Source organism: Mirounga angustirostris, unplaced genomic scaffold, assembly GCF_029215605.1.
Source record: "Mirounga angustirostris isolate CCGP_5_RB_7025 unplaced genomic scaffold, mMirAng1.0.hap1 SCAF_14, whole genome shotgun sequence".
Lineage (NCBI taxonomy): Eukaryota > Metazoa > Chordata > Mammalia > Carnivora > Phocidae > Mirounga > Mirounga angustirostris.
Window position 1 is genome coordinate 61965997 of NW_026991722.1, and position 23750 is coordinate 61989746.

General features: G+C 42.6%; 2 protein-coding genes across 5 annotated transcripts in view; both read right to left on the reverse strand.

The window, feature by feature from the left end:
* The window catches only part of GNAL (G protein subunit alpha L), a 149183-nt gene that overhangs the window by 23288 nt on the left and 102145 nt on the right, over positions 1-23750 (reverse strand). The gene's annotated exons all lie outside the window — the stretch shown is intronic.
* Positions 682-3228, reverse strand: CHMP1B (charged multivesicular body protein 1B). Its single transcript, XM_045887106.3, has one exon. It carries the CDS (start codon positions 3099-3101, stop codon positions 2502-2504), a length of 600 nt encoding a protein of 199 aa, XP_045743062.1. The 5' UTR covers positions 3102-3228; the 3' UTR covers positions 682-2501.

The following is a 23750-nucleotide window of genomic DNA, read 5'->3' on the forward strand; positions in this document are numbered from 1 at the left end:
TAGCATGCCTCCGTCTGAAGGGCACACATATGCATGATCACTTCCAGAAGAAACTGCTTTAGTAAGCCTTTTCCAATTGCACAGGTATCATCTGAACTGCAATAAACTAAATAGTTCATAGAAGTATATTCCAAATCCATGTTAAAACTGTGCATGTGAAGGCAGAAAATAAAAAAGCAGAAATAAGAGTGAAAATGGTACCAGTAGCTGTACGGAAGATTAACTATATCCTTGGTATGTTTGAGTTTGAGCCTTTTATAAATTTTATCTATCATTAGCCCAGGTTAGTTTCAAGATGAGGAAGAATCTTGTTGCTAGGAAGAAACTATTATAGTAAAGAAGTAATAGCTAGGGTTTCTTGAAATATACATGGACATTCCATGTTAACAAAACAGAAATTAAGGTGTTAAGGGGGAGTTTGGAAAAATACCACACTTTCTGAACCAAATCTACCTCTGAATTCTTTTTTTTAAATAGTTTTTTTAAACAGGATGCACACTCACATGCAGTATCATGCAGTTTAAAATGATTTATTTGACAAACTTCTGTGGCTTACATTTCAGCATTTCATCAACTGCAAAAGTGAGGAAATAATTCATGGGCCTGGTATGCTTTTGAAAATATTTATGGTTCATAAAAATGTACATTCATATAGTTTGAAATGAACATATTTTAAGAAAGTTCAAGCATATATAAGCATTGTTTAATCTCACAAAATATATTAATTTTGTTGGGAATATTTGTACTATAAAAGGGTCTTTAATTTACCAAAGGATTTGACACTAGCTATATTTTAAGTTGTAATTATTTTTTCCAGTCTAAAGAAGGGTTACGACTCATGCTATACTCACACAGCTGCTTCTGTGCAACCATGTGGATGAGAAGAGACACCAAAAGGGGAGAGTTCTAGAAAGAAGATACAGGCCAGACAATCGACAGGTGTCTCTTATGGAAGACTTCGGAACAACATCCAGTCAGATATAAAGACACTTAAATATGAGGGTCAGTCCTCATCTGCATATACCTGTTCATTTTTTTTTTTTTTTTAACACACTCATTCATAATGGAAAAAGTAATGGTGACTATTTGGTCATGAATCTTTCAAAGGGCTTGTAAGAGTCCCTGTAAGTATCTTCTGAAACACTGGAATTCTTTTATGGGGAAATCTACCAGTGAAGGAAAAGGGGAATTTCAAATGTCCTTAAGTATTTGACTTAGATTAATATACTTGCCAAAGCCAAAGCAAGTTACTGTTCTCCATGTTTGGAGGCCATGAGAAAGTGGTGGCTACAGGCTTTACTTTGCAGCCAGAGAATACATAGTGCTGTTCCAGAAAGACAAAAGGCAGCACAGATGGGTTCTAGCCTTAGAGGGTCAAGCTTGCTGTCCCATTCTGCATCTTTCCCTCTTCCCAGACGTCCAGATGGCTGCATGTATATTTACGTTATTTGCATGGCTAAATAAAACATCCAATTTATATTTCTAAGGTTTTTCTCAACAGGTTGTTGCTTTAAAAGAAAATAATCATTGCAAATAATTAGAACTTAAAAAGCAGTTCTAATTTTATATCTATTTTTGGTTATAAACAATTAAAGAAAACCTACAAACACACCACCCCAGGGTTTTCGCAAACCAATCAACAGTTCTTTGGCAATGTTAGAGTAATACGAGTGCCATGCTAATTAACATACTTTATGACAAGTCTAATTAAAGTGTTGAAATAGGAAAAGAACAAGAAATGTGTTCAAGATGTTCATTTGAAACTCATGTTCAACCGTGTCTTTTGAAAAACTCTTTAATAAATGAAAATATAAATGAGCAGTTTTTACTTCTAATAAATGAAATTATGTGGCATTTTTTCCAGTTATAAAAGAATAACTACCACACAAAAAATTTGTGGAACATAAACAGTAAGAGAATATTATGCAGAATGCCCTACCATAATTTTAGTATAAGTTATGAGAACAGATCAATAGAACAGTAGTCTGGATGTGATGGTAAAGAAAAAAAAAATACACAGAAATAGATAGCACTGTCCCCTTAGGTTGAATGAGGTGTTGACAGCCCTGTAATCAATTAAGTAATCATTCTCCTCTCTCTAATTTTTATGCACCACCTGTCAACTCTAGGTATTACCAATTACACTAAATTAAAAAAAGTTCAATTTTGAAGAATTCAGGCAGAAAACTGAATACACGGAACAAGAGTTTTGACCAAATTTTTGAGAAAGATTCATACACACCAAATTAACTAGTTCTGTTAAGAGGCAGCTATAAAAATACACATCACAAGCTATACGGAACTTTAAAATCCAGTTAAGATGGAGGAAGCCTGGAATTTTTTAGTGTATCTGGACAGCACTGTAAACCCAAAGGTAGAAGCATCTTAAGTAAAGAGCATTTCAGCATTCTGGCATGTTCAGTTTCTACTGTATAATATATAATATACAGAGCATTTCAGAAGGTGGCTACGGCCAGGAAACCTCAGAGTGGGTTCTGTCGTCACACCTGATCCCGCAGGCGGGCCAGTCTCTGGGATAGTTCATCCTGCTCGGCGGAAGCCACGCTAGTGCCCACGGAGCCCGTCTGCCCCTGCGGCAGCTCCATGTTGAGGTCTAGGCCAGCCTCGTCTGCCATTTCCTGAAGCAGCATATCCACTTGGTTCTGGGGAGTGGTCAGCGTAGTCGTGCTGCTCATCGTGTCTTCCATTTGCTGCGTCTGGACGTCCAGCGTCTCAAACTGGTGCTCAAATTTGTCCATCAAAGCAGAGATCTTCTCCAAATTCACAGTCTTCAACGTCGCATCCATCGACTTAACCACACCGGCCATCGACTTGGTCACCTTGCCCATCGTCACCGCCGTCTGGACTCTGGCAGCCACCGCATCGACCCGCGCACTCATTCTCAAGAAATTCACCGCCTGGTTCTTCTGGCGAATGGCATTTTCGGCGTGTATCCTCGCCACTTCCATGTTGCCCTTCTGAATGGCCTTTTTAATCTTGGCCTTTTCGGCCTTTTCCTCCTTGTCGCATTTTTTGGCACTCCTGCCGAGTTCTTTGGCGGCGAACTTTAGGTTGAACAGGTGTTTTTCCATGTTGGACATAGTCGGACGGCTCCCTAGGGTCGGTGGCCAGGGCCAAAATGGGCTCGGAGGAGGGAGAAAGACGAAGGCCCGCTCCCCGCCGCCGCTCCTTTGTTTTGGTCCCACTTCCTGTTTCTGCCGCGCGCGGCGCAGACGGTGACGTCAGAGCCCGGCGCCGGGGCGGGGCCGGGGGGCGCGGGGCGGGGCCTGCGGGACGCGGGGCGGGGCCGGGGGAGGCCTGTGGGACCCAGAGGGCCAGGGGACGCCCCCGGAGGCGGGGCTCGGGCCGGACCAAGCAGACGCGGGCGGGTTCGCGCTGGACGCTGCGGGTGTGGATTACGGCGCTCGCTCTCTACGTGCAGTTTTGCAAGTATTTAAGCATTAGTAAATTCACAAAATCTAGTGTCCACGCACCCCTGGGAATATATATATCGAAGTAGGCAGGCTATGTCTAGAACTACACGTAAAAAAATCTCAACTCCAAGTTGGAGTTGAGGCCTTAGGTATCTGGTAAAACGGCTGAAAACCGGCAAACCGCCAACTAGGTTTGCAGACTAATGCTTGCTTTATTTGCATGGGTAACTGCCACTTTCTCAGGGGAACCTGAACCCGCGGATCATTAATTCATTGACAAAACAAAACAGAAGTTGCATCATTGACTTGCTTGGAGTATTCTGATACCCTTTTACTGCAATGGGTGAAAACACCTTCACAGCCGTGGACCACCATATTCACGCTGCGGCTTTTAAGTTCAGCTTACAGCTGTGTTGCCAGCAACTATCATCCAAAAATCCTTCTGTGGTTTAGTAATAAAAGCGCCCATCTTTTGCTGACACAATTCTATCTATTTGATGTTTTATAAATATCCAAGGAGCTTCACTCACATTTAAGTTTGACAGGCTACACTGTCATTTTAAATCATGCAGGCAGAGAATGGTGAAGTACTGGGACCCACACCCACTGGCATACATCAAAACTGTCACTATGTATTATACTCTTTAAAAACTCAGGCTTTCAAATGGCAGCAATGTGTGCTGTAGTGTTTTTTTTTTTTGTTTTAGAAAGATTCTTCAGGTACAGGCAATTAACAAAATAGAAGAAGGCCCAACCTGCCCTAATGAGCTAGGTTGAAAATGAATACTGAGAGCTAGTTCTGTTTAGAGAGAATTTTAATTTGGTGTCTTACCGTCCCTTTCCTGTGGTAACTTGACAACAGTCTTGAAACACAAGGTAAAGGAGTGCTGGTGTCTCATGCAACTTCCGAAAACACAGTGCTGATTCTATCACTCATTTGCTCCAAAACCTGGGCATAAACGCTGAACTTCTCTAGGAGACATACTGGGTCCCCACCTTTCCGCTATGTGCCAGTCAAACCAGACTGAAGCCTGAAAGTCTAGGATCATTTGTGTGTGGAGAATGAGGTACACTCGATGCCCCTCCCTCTGTGTATACTGTCCCTGCTGCCTGGGCTTACCCCCCATGCATCTCTGCCTACTGAGATCCTGCCCTTTCTCAAAAGCCACCTTCTCCAGGAGGCCCCTCCTCCGTGCTGTCTCTGTGCTCTGTATCTCTGCCCCAGCACACAGGGCATAACTCCTGATTCGGGGCCTGTGGGTTCAGGGCAACTACTATATTATGAACCACGTGGAGGCAGAGAACAACCTTATTCCTTTCTCCCTAAGGAACCCAGACATCTCTCTGCACATAGTAGGCACTGAGTCCAAAAAGCCTTGCTGAATTGAATTGTGGTTGAGAGGAGCTGGAAAATTACCCTAGTTAGCAGTATAGCCAAGATTACTTTTTTCCCTCAAGTAGTAGAACTCTTTCTTCACATGAGACACTTCTAGAAACAATATGAAAAGCAAATAGAAGGGAAGAAATATGTTTGAAGTGGGGATAGAGGGCCTATATCTCTTTCTCTGCTTGCCCCCCCAACCCACCCTCTCTTTCTTTTGGGTTCCTTGCAGTTAGCATAGCGGTTCCTTGACATGTTCCATAGTTCCCCTAATGACAAATACTAACTAGGTGAGAGGTTTTGGAATATAATCATGAGAAACTCTGATAGATGAAGAGGACGATGACAACGAACATTTATTAAGAACTGATGTGCCAGGCATTGTTCCAGGCACTTTACATGAATTAGCTCATCTCATCCTCACAAACCCTATGGGGTGGATACTACTAACACCTCCGATTTACTGGTCAGGAAACTGAAGCACAGAAAGCTAAGCAACTGGCCTGAGACCACACATCTGCTAAGCGTTAGGAATAAGATTCTATGGATACGGCGAGACCGGTAATAAAACAAGGCAGAGTCCAATCAGTTAACAAGAATTAAAGACTAATCATCTTTGGCTTAAAAGAAGACAGTGACTTAGCTGTTCTTTTGAGAAGTTTGAGGAATTGCACTGACTGAAAGGTTAATGTGACCTAAGTAAGGTGATAAAAGCAATTAACATGCCCTGAAGCTACAGTCTTTGACAGATGGCAAGTCTCTCTGGGCTGGGGTGGAGTGCCAGAAGCCATATTTTCAGATTTCACGACAGCCTGGAACACAGAAGAGGCCAACCTCACCTTTGGCCAGTGCTCCCCCTCCTCCCCCTGAGCTCAGGAGTAGCAGTCCTCAGGCCCCGTTCTCTTCTTGACCTCTATCAATACTCCAGCCATCCCCACTGTGTTCAGTATGATCTCTAGCTAACACCCTCACTCTTACATTTCTAGAGCAAAGTTTCCTTCCGCGCTCCAGTATCCCCAACTGTCTCCTGACACTGGAGAATTTGGGGTGCCAGACTGTTTGGCAACTCCTCCAACAGACTGAACTCTCAGTCCTAACTCCCAAAACCTGCTCATCCTACTTCTTAAATGGCATCTCTGTTCGTCCAGTTGTTCAAGCCACATTCTTAGGAATAATCCTGGACAACTCCCTTCTCTATATCTACATTCCGTGGCTAAGTTTTTCCATTCTTTACATTCCATCAAGGGTGAAAACCTTCAGGGTCTGTTTCTGACTAGCATGCTTTCTTTTTCATGTATCTAGCAAAGGGGAGATTATTTTGAGTTTATGAAAGATTACCAAAGGAAACTTTGGTTCTGTGGCAATTCTGACTGCACATGAGAATCTTCTGGACTCAACTCATGGTGCAAAGAAAGAATACAGACCTTCCTTGATTTACGATATGCTACATCTCAATAAACCTATGGTAAGTTGGAAATATCCTAATTTGAAAATGCATTTAATACACCTAAACCTACTGAACATCATAGCTGAGCCTCGCCCACCTGAAACATGCTCCAAACACTTCCATTAGTCTACAGTTGGGCCAAATCATCTAACACAAAGCCCATTTTATGATCAAGCATTGACTAGCTCATGTAATTGACTGAATACTGTACTGAAAGCCACAAGCCCAATGGCTGTATGGGTACAGCATGGTTCTAAGTGTGCTATCCTTGTGAGCACGTGGCTGTCTGGGAACCGTGTCACTGCCACTGCTCAGCCTTTCTGGAGAGGAGCTTGCTGCACATCGCTAACCTGTGGTAAGATCCACATTCCAAGTATGCTTTCTACTGAATCTGTATTGTTTCCACACCACTGCAAAGTCGAAAGTTCTAGTTGAAGTATCCTAAGTCCGGGAGCCTCTGTATACAGTTTACAATCCTGGGACTAGTCAGAACTTCTGCAGTAATAACACCATCTTCTAACACCCATCGCCAAAGTAGAAACTTTCTTCTTAGGGATCGTAAGACAATTTTGATTAGAGTACAGACATTTCTAGAAAGCTGCGAGTCAAACCAGTTAATTATTTTTATCATAAAATGAGGAAGGAAAGTATGTTTTAATTTAGCTCCTATGGCCTATTCTTTTTCTTTCTTCCTTTGAACCAATACAAATGTTTAAACTTGAGATATTTAAGCAGGACATATGGCTTGATTTCACTGGAAAAGACTCATTTGCTAAATCTAATGACATTCCAAAATAAAAGAAGGAACTAAATATACATGAAAAATAATTTTATTGTGTGTGTTAAATGATTACTGGCTTCTCACAGGTAATTTTCCGGTGGTTTTGAAATGTTACGCCTTGAATTCTCTTTTAGAGAGAAATTTCACTCACCATAATCTGTATCTATGTATATATTTGTGATTTGCTCAATAGAAGTCTGTCCTTTTAGATCTTTCCATGGTGACATTTTGGTTCTTGACCTCACACCTGGTACTGATTAACCTCTGGGACACACAGATGCTTAGTAAATTTCTGTTGAATGTATGAATGCATCCAAAGAAAATGGCATTGGATATTATATCCACTTGGTGACCATTTCAAGGTCTACATTACATATTTATATATTACTGTATATATTACATATATAATTGTTTTTATCACTTTTTTTTTAAAGATTTATTTATTTGAGAGAGAGAGATCATGAGCGGGGGGTGGGGGGGTGGGTAGAGGGAGAAGCAGGCTCCCCCCTGAGCAGGGAGCCTGATGCCGGGCTCGATCCCAAGACCCTGGGATCATGACCTGAGCCGAAGGCAGACGCTTAACCATCTGAGCCACCCAGGTGCCCCATGTTTTTATCACTCTTTTATTTTGGAACACAGTTATAATTTAAAACTCCAAGAGTCCTCAAACCTTGGGAAATTGCAAAGTCATTGTACCTCAAATTATGTTAACATGATGTCAAGGTTTGAAAGATGAGAGTAAGAAAGAGTTAGAAACAGGTAAGTTGCACTTGAGTGGGCTTCCACATTGCTGTGCATGCAGGCTGGTGATGTCTGGGTTATTAGTTCTCATGGTGATGTAGGAAGTTAACACTCTTAGGAGTATCTGAATTCCCTATGTCCTGATGGTCTAATTTGGCATCTACAGCTGTACTAACATAGGGATTCTCCTGTTCCTTCTCTACACTGAATAACTTATCAATTTGATGACAGGCTGAAGATTAAATCTGGATATTCCTGGCCCTTTTAAGGACAGTCCAGGGTTTCTTTTCGTGCTGAGTAAAGCAATGATCACCTTGTTCTAGATGTTCACAGAACTGCGGGGGGGTGGGGGTGGGGGGAGGCTCCATATGCCTTCCCAGTCCCCTTCTTGTAACAAAGAAAGATCCAGATTTAGGAAAAATCAGTGGCAGTCATTCTTTTTTTTAAAACATAGTCTCTAAATATTACTTTTCCTCGCTTGGGTTTCGTTAAAGCATAACTCTAGACTCTTTAGTTCAGTCTTATTTTAAGACGATTTGGGACTTTCCCAAGTAAAGGAAGCAATATGAAAGCAGAGGGGGCGGTGGGCAGTGTGGTCCTGACTGGGCATGGGGCACTGGGCTCTTCTTTTCTGTCCTGGGCAAAGCTGTGTGATTACTTGTGTGACCCAGACCAGGCTAGCTCTCCTCACTGGGCATCATTTCATCATTTATAAAACTGGAAAGGCATCATATAAAACTCTGATCTAACAGTGGGTAATAATGCCTTCATCAGGCCTTGGCAACCTCAGGAAAGACTGTTCAAAACCACTAAATTAAGAAAATCCGTCAGAATAATTCAGGCAAAGTCTCAAAATAGTGTGTTTTGGCAAATACGTGAAGCAACAAAGACTCTCATATACTACTAGTGGGCGTGTCAGTAGATACAATCTCCTTGGGAAAAAAATTAGCATTCTCTAATAAAGTTAAAATATACATCCCCTATGAGCACCAATTCCATGTCTGTAACCCACCCTAGAGAAACTCTCGCACATGTATACCAGGTGACAAAACAAAATGCTCAGAGCATCATTATTTGTCATAGCCCAAACCTGGAAACAACCCAACTGTCCATGAACAGAACAGAAAAATAAATTGTGGTATATTTTTATAATTGAATATTATGTAGTAATGAAAATAAATAGCTATAACCATACTTAACGCATGAATAAATCTTAAAAACTTAATCTGAGCAACCCCCCCCAGAACAAAATGGTATACACTGTATAATTTCATTTAAAATAATCCCTGAAACAATCTGTACAGATTTACTGTAAAATTTACTAAGAGAAAATGTGTATTATCTAAATTGCCCTTTCCCCAGCAATTTGTGATGGATGTTTGCAGATCTTGCAGAAACATGTGGAGGAGATTAAGCAAAAAAGAGAAGGCAGACTGTGTCTATTTCTTTGTGAATCCTCCACTTACAGAATGTTCTGTAGAAAGAAAATCTACTTCTTTGATGCGGTTTCTGCCTCAGAGGGAGAGAAAAACCTGAGTAGAAACTAAACTACGGAAGGAAAACAAAAACCTGAAATATTTTTTGTCTGTGAAATGAGCGATGTATTCCTCTTTCCAATCACTGTTCCCATTTTTCACCAGAAATCTTTATAATGCTACTTTTTTTTTTTTCTTTTTAAGAGAAGCTTATTTCCCTGCGTAGAAACACACGGCAATATCTCCTGCTGCCTGACTGTCTAATGGGACGTTGTGGGGGCACCCTGCAGACGCAGTTCTGGATGGAGAGCAATTTCACAACTACGGAGCTGGGGCAAATGAGTGGGACTGCACACCGGCTTGTCCAGGCCACGCTGGGCAAGAGGAAGCTGGCTGTTCTCATGTCACTTTTTAAAAAACGTGAACATTAAGCTTACAACCCACGAGTTAAAAAACTGTTCAGGTGCACACTAGGCAGTAAATTTCGCTGCATATGAAAAGCTTCTCTTGTCCTCCTTTTGGTATACCCTTGTGAAATAAGATCGTCAGAAGCTGGGAGCATCCCCACAGCTAGTTTGGATAGAGTCCTAGGAGGGGGTGGTGGTGGGGTCTTATTGCTGCTCCTGGGAACAAGCATGTGCTGCTGACATACTCATATCCCTAATCAATGCTGCGTCTGACCTGCCACGAGACACAGCTTGTAAGTCACATCATCTCAGTTAAATTAAGCTTAAGTCAAGTGGTTTAGAATACTCATGGCCACAGAACAGAGAGTACTAGTTCTAACAGCTGCATATTCTGGAACCATTTAAAGTCCTTTCAATTCTGGTTTAACCCCCACTATATACAAAAAGGAAGGAGTCATTGGCCATTAGTGCCCGTGCAAGGCTAAGTCTGGTAATCCCTTTTGGTCAAGGAAGAACTGCAATTAAACCTTTGAGCCCACACATAAAAATTTGTTAATTTAAGCTGGTATCTTTAATTTTTTTTTTCTTTTTAGATTTTATTTATTTATTTGAGACAGAGACAGCGATAGTGAGAGAGAGCACAAGTGGGGAGGAGAGGGAGAAGCAGGCTCCCCGTAGAGCAAGAAGCCCGATGCGGGGCTCGATCCTAGGACCCCGGGATCATGACCCGAGCCGAAGGCAGACGCTTAACCGACTGAGCCACCCAGGCGCCCTAAGCTGGTATCTTTAGTTAAGAAGAATCACCATATTAGGGGCACCTGGGTGGCTCAGTCGTTAAGCATCTGCCTTCAGCTCAGGTCATGATCCCGGGGTCCTGGGATCAAGCCCCACATCGGGCTCCCTGCTCCATGGGAAGCCTGCTTCTTCCTCCCCCACTCCCCCTGCTTGTGTTCCCTCTCTCGCAGTGTCTCTCTCTTGTCAAATAAATAAATAAAATCTTAAAAAAAAAAAAGAATCACCATATTAGAAACCAAATACAACTTAATTCAGTGAGCCCTACTAGAAATTATTTATTTAAAGATTTATTCATTTTATTTTTTAATTTTAATTTTAATTTTTTAAAGATTTGGTTTATTTATTTGAGAGAGATAGAGAAAGAGAGATCACGCGCACAAGCAGTGGGGAGGAGCAGAGGCAGGAGAGAGAAAAGCAGACTCCCCTGCTGTGCAGGGAGCCCGATATGGGACTCGATCCCAGGACCCTGGGATCACAACCTGAGCTGAAGGCAGACGCTTAACTGACTGAGCCACCCAGGCACCCAAGATTTATTCATTTTAGAGAGAGAGAGTGCATGAGTGACAGGGGCAGAGGGAGAGGGAGACAGAATCCCAAGTAGACTCCTTGATGAGCGTGGAGCCTAATGCGGGGCTCAATCCCAGGACCTGGAGATCATGACCTGAGATGAAACCAAGAATCGGACCCTTAACCCACTACACCACCCAGGCACCAAAAATAATTTATTTTAACACTTCTATTTAGAATGTAAAAAGCTTTATAACAAAGCAGAGTATTTCTTGTCACTTCTATATTTCTATAATGTGCTATGACAGGATTCAGTTTTCTCTGTGACAGTGATCACTGGTGGCTTAAAAGGAGGCCAAAGATTGATACATATTTTTTTAAGTGTTGACTTCGTGGGGTGCCTGGGTGGCTCAGTTGGTTGGCTCATGTCATGATCCTGGGGTCCTGGGATCGAGCCCCAGGTAGGGCTCCCTGCTCAGCTGAGAAGCTGCTTCTCCCTTTCCCCAAACCCCTCCCCCTGCTCATGGGTGTGCTCTCTCTCTCTCTTTCATGCTCTCTCTCTCTCTCAAATAAATAAATAAAATGTTAAAAAAAAATAGAAACCTTACCTCTTTTAAAAAAAAATTTAAAAAGTGTTAACTTCAAAATGGTTTTGAACTCAGTCATCAGGTGCAAGATACCTCAACTAAAACATAATGGATATGCATTCTTGTTCTATCATCTTTGATGGGGTTGGGCTAGAATCTTCCAGCTCGTGCCTGTATCCCACAAATATTTACTGAGTTCACGGTTCAGGGACGGTAGGTAGGTCATCCGCAAACGTGATGCATGTATAAAGTTCCATAAAGCAGGGTATTTATTTCCCCCAGGGTTTCTTCTCCTGGAGGTGCTGGCTGAGCTTTCCTGATGAATTCCACCTGTGGTGGTTTCTTTTCTAGGACCCACCAGGCTGCCTCAGGACATGATTAACCTGTCCTAAATATAATAAGTCCCAGCCAAAATTAACATCTGGAAAACAATAAATAGTGAATCTTAGCATACTGCAGGAAAAGGAAAACATACTTTTTTTTTTTTTTTTGAGTAGTTCAGGGGTTAAAGGAGAACTCATAGCCAAATGAATTTCACCTTACACTACAGTGTGAAACTTTGTGAATTCTTCAATGTCACTTACATGAAATAGAACAAGGAAACAACCACAAGTTGCAGTCAACATGGTTCCTGCTCACTGGAAGCATCCTGGTGTTTCCTTTCTGCCAGTGGCCCAGGACGGTGTCCCACTACCTGCCCTAGGTCCTTACAAGGAAGCCGACCTTTAGAATCTAATTGTGGAAGCATGTGGTTGACCAAGGGTAGAGAAAGAAGCTGTAGGTAGAGCCTTCTGTGGAAGGGTGCCCCGTGGGCTCTCTATTTTCAGCGACCAAGTATACGATTTGTTCAGATCACACCATGTGTCAGAGGAAGAATCCGAATGAGAAACAGACCTTCCAATCTACATTCATCTCATGCTGAGTTTCTGATCTTAAAAGAGATATGAGATGTCATTAAACATGTTCAGTTGAGAATAAAAAATTTTCTTTTTTGCAAAAACGGCCTATTAAATCTTGTAGATTTTAGAAGAAGATATATTTAGTCACTGCATGCATTTTGGCAGAGTATGGCAAAGCAATTTCTTTCTTAGCAGTTACCACTTGTCTCAGGTAGCTGATATGAAGACTCTTTCTTTCCTTCCTCACAGAAGTAATGCAGAACATTCACCTTAATGCAAAATATTAATTCCAGATTCACAGTAATACAAAACAGATTAAGCAACAAAGGCATACCATGCACGTAACTGTTGTCACATGAATAAAAGTGCTAGTAGGCAAATGGACATTCTATTTGTGCTTAGATTTCCTTAATCTAAAAATAATAATAGAATAAACTTGCATTTGAAAGGTGGCTTTTCACTGATACCACAGATTCTAATTATTATGTGATCAATGTGGTCTGGTGTAAGAAAGATATGTAATTCTAACCACTGACACACATACTATCCCAAGGAAGGTTTTTTTTTTCTTTCTCCCTGTTTCTTTGACGTGCTATCAAAGGGCAGCTTCCTTACTCGCTAAATCTGATTTAGAGGCTTTAATAAATTTCTTGATACTGTGAACATGGTCTCGTTGTTTACTGGAGGGAAGTGGTTGTATGATCTACTGCTACGGTATACAGTTTTCGCTGAGATGGTGGACATGTCTGTCCTAAAGGAGGCTATGTAGTAGCGGCCATCAATAATCCTTTTAAGGGCTGAGTAATATTCCATTGTTAGGACAGACCACATTTTGTTTCTCCATTCATCATGTGATGGACATTTTTCTTGTTTCCACTTTCTGGCTATTTTGAATAATGCTTCTATGAACAGATACCGTGCCTTGATCTGAGCTTTACGGCAAAATTGATTCTGTATACATGAGAATGGTGAATACGAATGGTAGAGAACACAGAGAAAGAAAAGCTATCAAAGTCCATTCGTTTAACAACTATTTCTTGACCACCTACTATGAGGCAGGGGCATGGGTCCAGGTGCAGTGGTAAGCAACAATTCCACGGCAGCAGTCAACAACGGCACGTGAACCATCCATAAGGAAGAGTTTAAAAAACTTGATTAGATTTATTATTCATTCAACACATATTTAATGAGTTGTTACGGTGTCAGGTTCTGCATGGCAAGGAGTAACTCAAAATGCCACGGAAATAACTTCTGATAAAATTACCTGCTAACTTCCATGACAATGCTTTTTTAGAGATTTAATATGTCTTGATGACATCTTTTCAGCATGAGAATCATATTTTCAATCAGTGTTTTTGCTTTTGCATTTCTTCTCTTTCCTCTCTTAAACTGATTTAAAAAGGAAGCATGTGCAAAATGTGAAATGTTAAAAGTCTTATACTGAATGCTTTCCATAGCGTTACGACTGTCGCCACACTCAGTTCGAGCGCACAGATGAACCAGAATGCACTGTACAGGGTCAGGAATATGAACTTCAATCAAGCAATTGTTCACTTTTGAATGGAGTCTCTTCCCCTGCCTTGGAATTAAACTGAAAGGCCCTGGAATTAGGAAATCCCAATGATCAGCAGTCTCCAAATTAATTTTACTGAGGTGTCCAAGGTAAGATTTAATTAAGCGAGTTCCAACAGGGCATCTCAATTTAAGATGCGGGGCGCCTGGGTGGCTCAGTCGTTAAGCATCTGCCTTCGGCTCAGGTCATGGTCCCACGGTCCTGGGATCGAGCCCCGCATCGGGCTCCCTGCTCGGTGGGAAGCCTGCTTCTCCCTCTCCCACTCCCCCTGCTTGTGTTCCCTCTCTCGCTGTGTCTCTCTCTGTCAAATAAATAAATAAAAAATCTTTTAAAAAAATGTCAATTTAAGGTGGATTTGAAGTGCACGATTCAATGGTGTTTTGCTTATTCAGAGTGGCGCAACCATCTCCATAATCACTTTCAGGACATTTTCATCACTCTGAAAGGAAACCTCGTACCCGTCAGGCAGTCACTCCTCATCTGCCCCCGCACCCTCCCTCAGCCCTGTGCAACCCTAATCTACTTTCTGTCTCTATATGTCTGTTCTGGGCATTTCATAGAAATGGAATCATACAACATGTGGCCTTCTGTGTCTGCCCTCTTTCACTGAGCATAATGTTTCCCAGGTTCTTCCATGTTATAGCCTGTATCAGTGTTTCATTCCTTTTCATAGCTCGATAATAATCCACTGTACAGACAGACCACATTTTGTGTACCCATTCATCAACTGATGGGCAATTGGGTTGTGTCCACTTTTTGGCTCTTACGAATAATGCTGCTGTGAGTATTTGTCTTGAGGTTTTTGTGGGGATGCATGTTTTCAATTCTCTTGAATATGTATCTGGGAGTGGAACTGCTGCTGGGTCACATGGCAACTCTGTGATTAACTTTTTGTAGAGCTGCTAGACTGTTTTCTGAAGCGGCTGTACCATTTTGTATTCCCACCAGCAATATCTGAGGGTTCCAATTTCTACACATGCTTGCCAACATTTGTTTTTATTTGACTTTTCGATTATAGCCATCCTAGTGGCTGTGCAGTGGAATCTCATTATGGTTTTGATTTGCATTTCCCAATGGCTAATGCTGTTGAACATCTTCTCATGAAGATGTACTGGCCATTTACATTATCTTATTGGGGGAATGTCTATTCTGATCCTTTGCTCATTCTAAAATTGATGACAACATTAATATGAAAATTATTTAACCTTTTATTACTGAGCTGTAGGAGTTATTTATATATTCTGGATACAAGTCCCTTATAAGATACATGATTTATAAATATATTTCCCCTTCTGTGAGTTGCCTTTTCACTTCCTTGAACCACGAGGACCTCTATAAAAGCATCTATCCTGGCTTTCATCTGCAAACTATGCTCACGATATGAATTGGATGGAAATGCAAGGCAGATGAGAGTGGCTTCAGAATCTGAGAAAATGGGTGCCCTTGTGAAAATCCACTTATTTATAAGCTTAGGGCCAGGCCTCATCACCTTTACAATTTAGCGTCTGGTGGCACCTGACACACATTTGAAGCTCACATAATGTTGAACTTTTAACCTAAAATAGTCTCTCACATCTTTAGGCTTAAGATTTGAAATCCTGGATAAATGAAGTCATAAGACGGCACGGTGTGGTCCTGTGTACTCTTAGGCGATTTGTTTTCCTCCTCTTTGGGTTAGTGTGAGGATTAATTTGTTTGCCCCACCTCGCAAATTTCTACAACTGTGGGCTATCTTGCAGCTACCCGGGGAGGCTCAGAAATCTGGGACACACCTGTAAGTCTCTCTGAAGCTGTACGCTTTGTTCATCCTCGATTTAGTGGTTTTCAATCTGAGGTCCTTGGGGTCCTTGGAAATGTTTCAAAGAACTCAGCAAACACTTCAGAGAATTGTAATAACGCCCCCCTACAGGCAAATGTCTTATGTGGCATATTATAATGTGTGGAGTACCACTGATGTGTTAACTTGTGCTGCTATGTAATTTATTTTTCTGTAGACTTCTGTACACGTGTATATCCCTCCCCCTACATTTTATGATGACACATTTCAAACATACAACTTGAAATAATTTTATAGTGGATGCTTGAACACCCACCATCTAGATTTTGCCATTACCATTTCACCATACTTTAAAAAAAATCACATATCCATCTTTCTACCTTACTTTTGATGCATTTCAAAGAAATCGCAGACACCACTTCACTTCCTCCTAAATACTTCAACATGCAGATCTTTGTCTAGACATCAATATTTGTTCACAGTTTTTTTCGTCTGCGGTTACAATTCAGGTCCAAAGAAACACAACTCTTGAGTGTACCTTTGCTGAGTTTCGACACATGTGAACGCCTGTGTGCTCCCAGCTCCTATCAAGCTGTTATGCACATAGTTTCCACTTCTGGCAGCTGTGGTGCCGTTTGGCAGGAAGGCTGTAGGGGTGCACTGGCCGTCGCCCAGATGGCGCCGCGCCTGACCCGCAGTATAACCACGACGGTAAGTTCCCACGGGACACGGACGATGCGGCGTCCCGTGCATCAAGACCCGTTCCATGCTGAGCCCAGGCTCGTCACAAATGAGCAACTGCCACATCACCACTGGTGAAAATGCGGCACAGAACAGAATTCTGTCTTAAAGACGATCTTTGTGCATTTAAAAGTTAAAAAACCAAAACATCTAAGTGTCTATCAGACCTCGCATTTATATTTAGAAATGTGAGGAGGCTGCTAGGAATTCAACTTGGAAGAGAATTTCTTACTCTTCTCCTTTTCACATTCGGCATCATTTAACTTAAAATGTTTCTGGTGATTACAAAGCACATTAAAAAAACCCACAAAAGCCAACAAAAAACCCTGTTTTTGCTACTATTTGCTGTTACTCATCTACATAAATCAGAGTATTCCCAGACACCCTTTCCCCAGCAGGAAGTAACTGGACGTTGAGCCCTAGTGAAAGACTCAACTGTCATCTATGAGCACTGGGTTTCAATTCTGTTTCTATCAAAATGGCCACACAGATCTTATACAAAGTAAATGTGATCCATGTGGCTATCTAAAATAAATTTCTAATAAAATACCGCTTTCATTTGCTATATTTATTCTAATAAAATATGACTTTGGTTTGGTATTTGATGCAAATTGCATTTGGTCCTGCAGCTTCAACTTTGGAAACTGGCCTTAGTCTTCATTTATTTTTTATTTTTTTTAATTTTATTTATTTTTTAAAAAATATTTTACTTATTTATTTGAGAGAGAGAGAGAGAGATATCACGAGCAGGGGGGAAGGGTAGAGGGAGAAGCAGGCTCCCCACTGAGCAAGGAGTCTGACGTGGGGCTTGATCCCAGGACCCTGGGATCATGACCTGAGTTGAAGGCAGACACTTAACTGACTGAGGCACCCACGCGCCCTAGTGGCCTTAGTCTTTAAGCTGGGCCCTGTGGAGTGTTCCTCGCCACCAACTGAGCCACCGTAAGGACCATGGGAGAGGCTAAGGGTGACGCGCTGGGCTCCTCACTGCTGGTACACCGCACAGGACACTGTTTGACAAGGGTTCTATTTCTAAGAAATAACTGGGGAAATAGAGCTCTAAGGCAGCAAAAACATTATTATTATTTACCATATATAGTTCAAAGGCTTGATTTTCATAGCCTTCAAAATGAATCTAACAATATCTGGGGAATGAGAAACACCAGAAATTACTGTGACATGCTGGAAGGGACAGGATTTGTAGCCCCATCTCAGCATCCTCTCTTTATAGGAAGCATGAGGATTAAATGAGGTGATGTGTGGGAACCCACCAGGATTCTCCACTCAAGGGAGTAGTTTTCTGAAAGATTTAAAAAAATTTTTTTACGCATGTGAGAAATAGGAAAAAAAAATACCTATTGGTCTCTGATCCTGATTCCTGGCACAGAGCTTCTGAACCCCTTGTAAATTCCTAAGTGGGAAGAGCGCTAGGGGCATCTTCTGTTCTAATACTTCGTCTTTGCCCCCATTCCTGACACTAGTTCTTTTTTTTTTTTTTAATTTTATTTATTTGACAGAGAGAGGGAACACAAGCAGGGGGAGTGGGAGAGGGAGAAGCAGACTCCCCGCCGAGCAGGGAGCCCGATACGGGACTCGATCCCAGGACCCTGGGATCATGACCTGAGCCGAAGGCAGACGCTTAACGACTAAGCCACCCAGGTGCCCCTCCTGATACTAGTTCTTAAATCCCTTGTACCTTCCTGTGTGACAGGAACATCTTTTGTTTTAATGAGGTGACTCTGGGTGGGCTCCTGGATGGGGCTGGTCACTGCAAGGACCAAGCCATGATTAGAAGCTTGGAACTTTCAGCTCCCCACCACCCCATCCTCCAAGAAGGGGAGAGGGGCTGGAGTTAAGAATAGATCATGCCGAGGTGATGGAGCCTCCCTAAGTACGGGGTCTGGAGAGCTTCTAGGCTGGTGAACGCATTGCACGCACCAGGAGGATGGCACATCCCAACTCCACGGGGACAGAGGCTCCTGTGCTCGAGACCCCTCCTGATCTCTCCCTGCACATCTCTTCATGCGGCTGCTCATCCGTATCCTTTATCATTTCCTTTCATAAACCAGTAAATGTGAGGAAGTGTCCCTGAGTTCTGTGAGTTGTCAATAGTAGGGCAGACGCTGTAGATCACCTATCCCTTGAGCCTGGTGTCTGCAGTGGGGGCAACCTCATAGGACCGAGCCCTTAACCTGCGACATGCGACAGGGGTTCCAGGTAGACAGCGTCAGAATTGAGTTGAGTGGGAGGACACCCAGCTGGTGTCGTGATGCACTGCCTGGAGTGGGAAAACACCTCACATGTCTGGTGTCAGAAGGGGTGTGAGTGTGGTCGCAGGGGAGCGTGAGGGAAACGCAGGGGGAGAGGTGTAGGCTTCCTGCTCACACGGAAGCATGTGTACCACGCAAGCCCTCTTCAAAATTCCTTCTCAGGGCAGGGTTTCCAAACGGGCGTGGGAGAAATGGATATAACCGGGGGCTGACCGACAGTCTATCTGGTCTACCTACTTCGCCCTGCCACTAAATTTATTCTTCATACCTAAAAAAAAGTGGACTGTACTGCCCATAAACAGGAACATTTCCAATTCTGCAGATCAAGAAAATAAATCTGACAACAAATCTGGTTAGAGATGAAGGTCAAAATGAGAGCTGAGAAGAACGTTTATGTGCCCCCAGGCGGTTTGATTATATGTTTAATGAGTTCAACAGTATATAGTAACATACACATTTTAACTTATAGTTTCTCTTATTTTAAAATGACCTGGAAAAAAAAAGCAACTTTGAAGTTGAAACTTCATTTTTGCTAATAGTTTCCTGATTGTCCTGAAAGCTTAGATTCAGGAACTCTGGAGCCATGAGAACCAAACAGTGCTGGAGACTAAATGTGGGAAATGTCATCAGGACCCCTGACAGATGGCCAAAGGCAGACAGGGACACAGCAGAAAGTCCCTGTACCTTTCTCCTGGCTTGAATTTCCTTTTTTCTGGAATATTCTCTCTCTTTGCGAGTATTCTAAAACCAATTATTCAAATGGGTGCACTCCTAGAAGTGCTCATCATGTAAATAATTGGTACAAAGCCTAAGAACCTACACTGTGAGCCGTGGAGTTTCAAGTCACATTAAGCAAAGTCTGATTTTATAAACCTGTTCTAAAGATCCAATTTTCTCTGATTTTCTTTCTCCCAAAATAGCTGTTTCCATGGCTACATAATCACTTATTATTAGGACTTAGAGGAAATGCATTTTGGGGGATAATGCAGTAGAGACTGTCTTTTAATTTTCACAGTGGGAACTGGGCAATTCTGGATAAAATATAATCTCTGGTGATTTGCACAGCTTGCTCGGTGCTTCGAAGACACTCATTTTCTCCCAAAGTACAATACTTAATGCTCAGTTATAATGACTGTTCCCACACTCCTCTAGCAGGGCAGTCTGGCTGGCCCGCCTTACCGCACCCTCTGCTCAAGGATGTGGGGGTGGCCACTGACTGGACCTGTGGGCCCCTGGGACAGCAGGTAAGGCTACGGCCAGATGCAGGCCGCCTGGCTTTTAGCAAAATCGATCTCTCTGTTTCCTCTGGGATCTGGCCTGCAGATTACAGTGTGCACCTGCTGTAGGATCCAGGGATGAGAAGAGCAGACAGGGAAAGTGAAGTTGCAATGCCCAGACAGCAGGAACAGAAGAGCTGGTCCCCTCAGTGCCTTTGACTCAATAGTGGTTTCCCAGAGAGACTCAGAGCAAATTCCCCTTTTCTTGAAGTAGCCTGAGCAAGTTTCCACTCCTTGCACGCCAAATAGCATAATAAAGATCACCATAGCTTTTTTCATTTCATAGGTGCTTTATAATTTGGGGGTTCCCGTTTGCTTGTATATGTTTGCAGAATTGGAGTGGCATGCATTTGTGATTGATGGAGGCCTTATAAAAAGCAGGCCTTGTAAATGCAGGCATAGACTTTCATCTGTCGTTGACAAGAGGACCCCCGGCTCAGCGAGGACACTGTCCCCCATCCTGCCAATCTTGACCAGTGTTCCCATTGCTTTTCCTGCCCTGAATCCCTCCCTCCTCCATAATCTTCCTTTTTTTTAGATTGAGATATAATTCACATAACATGTATTTCACATAATATAAAATTCACCAGTTTGAATTGTACAATCCAGTGGTTTTTAGTATAGTCACAAGGTTGTGCAACTATCAATACTATCCTCCTATTCCAGAATATTCCCATTATCCCCAAACGAAATCCTATACCCATTAGCAGTCACTCTCCATTTTCCCTGCCCCTGGCAATCAGTAATCTATTTTCTGTTTCTGTGGATTTGCCTATCCTGGACATTTCATATAAACTGGATCATACAATATGTGGCCTTTTGTGTCTGGCTTCTTTCACTTAATATAATGTTCTCAAGGTTCATTTATGTGGTAGCATGAATCAGTGCTTCATTCCTTTTTATTCCAAATAATATTCCATTGTGTGATGGATCCTGTTTTGTGTATCCATTCATCATCTGATGGACATTTGGCTTGTTTGCACTCTGGCTCTTGTGAATAATGCAGCCACGAACGTCCGTGTATGAGTTTTTGTGTGGATGTATGCTTTTTTTTTTTTTTTTTTAGATTTTATTTATTTATTTGACAGAGAGAGAGAGAGTGAGAGAGGGAACACAAGCAGGGGGAGTGGGAGAGGGAGAAGCAGGCTTTCCGCCGAGCAGGGAGCCCGATGCGGGGCTCGATCCCAGGACCCTGGGATCATGACCTGAGCCGAAGGCAGACACTTAACACTGAGCCACCCAGGCGCCCCTGGATGTATGTTTTTAATTCTCTTGAGTAAATATCCAGGAGTGGGACTGCTGGGTACCTCTGTGTATAAGCTTTTAAGGAACTGCCAGACGTTCCCAGACTCTTCATGGGCAGCTCTGCCTTAACAGAATTTCAGCATCACTGAGAAGCACCTCTTACCCAAAATATTCTCCTGGCTTCTGCCATGGAAGAAATTACTTTAATGGAGCTTAGAATTATTCCCTTTATAATAAGCGTTAAGGTTCAAAATGCAATACTGTTGAGCAAGGGAACAGAGTGACTCAAATTCACACCAAGAGGTAAGTCAGATCTTTTCTCAGAGCAGTTTTGATGAAAGGAAAAAAGAAAACGTGTCAGAATGCTGGGGATCTGCAAGGGGGAAGGAGGCCACAGAGCCTGAATCTGGGGTGGGCTGTGTACTTTTATAGGGACAGGCCAGCTTTTCCTCTCAAGTACCATAGTGAATACCAGGCTCCTATTTTGCGAATTCATTTATTTCAAATAGCACCTACTGAGCACTGACTTCATGAGAGAATATTCACCTGGACATTTTAGGAGGAATAAGACACATTCCCTGAGGAGTTAAAGATTACGTGGGTTGGACAAGTCTCAGGGCTTTCCTCTGAGATCACGTCACTTCATTGGTTGGATGCCGACATGTCCTTTCTTTTCTTGGAGGGATGCTGATGACTGGTGGAGGCAGCTTCTATTTCTTTAACATCTAATTTGGCAACACAAAATTTGGTAGCCCTATGTTGGTCTAACAAATTACTGCAATATTCCTTGTTTTTTAAAATCCCTCATCCCCACCTCAAAATCTGAGTTTAGAGGAAAAACAACAGGTATTAAGAGACAAAGGCTATTGATCCAACTCGATTCCCACATGTATTAAAATGGATAAAGAAAGCAATGTTGTAGCAGTTAGGATTAACTTAGATAGTGAGGTCTAGGCAGGGAATTGCTTTCTGAGATTCTGCCAGACCCAGAGTTAAGAAAGCCACAGCTGAAGCTTCGGTGCCTCGTTCCTGACAAGTTGGGGAGGGAGTCTTGACCTCACGAGCGAGGCAGCGTGTGCCCATGGCTCTCACTAATCTAAAAGGATGGGACCGAAGGAATGTCAGACCTTGGCTCTGTGACACCTATTTCTGAGAAACTCTGGTCTTACGTGCCTTAGTTTACCTCTCTGGACCTCAGCTTCCACACTGGTGATGTAACAGCAAGAGCTGACGGGCTCACGGGCACTATTTTGAGGACTTTGGAGATATACATGTTTAATTCTATGAGAGCCGTATGAGAATGGGACCCATAATTGTCCCCATGAGTTTGCCCAGACTCTCACATGACTGTCAGTGGCAGAGCTGAGATCTGAATCCTAACTGCCTATTGTCAAGGCTTATACCACTTCTTCCTTTTAAAAAATTTATATCTGCATATTCTACGTTAAATTAAGTCATTCATTCTATTACTGGAGTGGTGTGAGAATAATTTGATACTGAGTAGCACTGTGGCGCTCCCTCACGACGTCTCTGCTCAAGAAATACTGGAAAAGGATGAGAAAGCACATATTCCCATCAACTTGAAATGCCAGTGTAAGTGAATTTAATATTATTATGAGCTGTGCTTGAAACTTCCATCGCTAGCATTAACTTAGGATATTCTTTCCATCTCTACAACACCACTGTGGCTTTAATTTTTTAAATGATTTTATTTATTTATTTGATAGAGAGAGACACAGTGAGAGAGGGAACACAAGCAAAGCAGGGTGAGTGGGAGAGGGAGAAGCAGGGAGCCTGATGCAGGGCTCGATCCCAAGACCCTGGGATCATGACCTGAGCCAAACGCAGATGCTTAACGACTGAGACACTTAGGCGCCCCCCCCCCCCGCCCCCGCTGTGGCTTTTAAACAACCTAGATGACATGTTCGAGAAAGAGCTAGTGAGAGCCCGAGGAAAGATAAGGGCCCTTCGGGGAGTGGTGTGCCTCCTGAGACCCTCCCAGGGTGCATCTGAGCTCCACTGGGAACCTTGCCCCACTCCACCTCCAAACCTAACCGAGTCTGGCTCTTGTGGAAGCAAATGTACATACCAAATGACAGGAGAGTAACCACAGCAGTGCATCCACAAATGTCAACTAAAGGGCACGCTGATTTAAAAAGGGAATATTGATTTAAGGTAAGTCTTGAAGGACTGGTGAAGCATGGCAGGAGACGAGAAATTTTAAATACTTTTCTAATTCACAGAAATTTTTAATTAATAAATAGTTTCTTCAGCATATACAGTGGAGGGCCATTAATGCTTTTGGTGCTCATTTCAGCATGTATGCAGCAGGTGGGGGCTGCATCGCCATTTCACTACCCCTGCCGCACCCAGAGCGCTTCCTAGACACATGTGCCGCCCACCAAATGCACAT

What these genes read in the sequence shown, in the direction of transcription:
- CHMP1B (XM_045887106.3), bottom strand. Translation starts at nt 3,101, where the DNA reads ATGTCCAACATGGAAAAACACCTGTTCAACCTAAAGTTCGCCGCCAAA.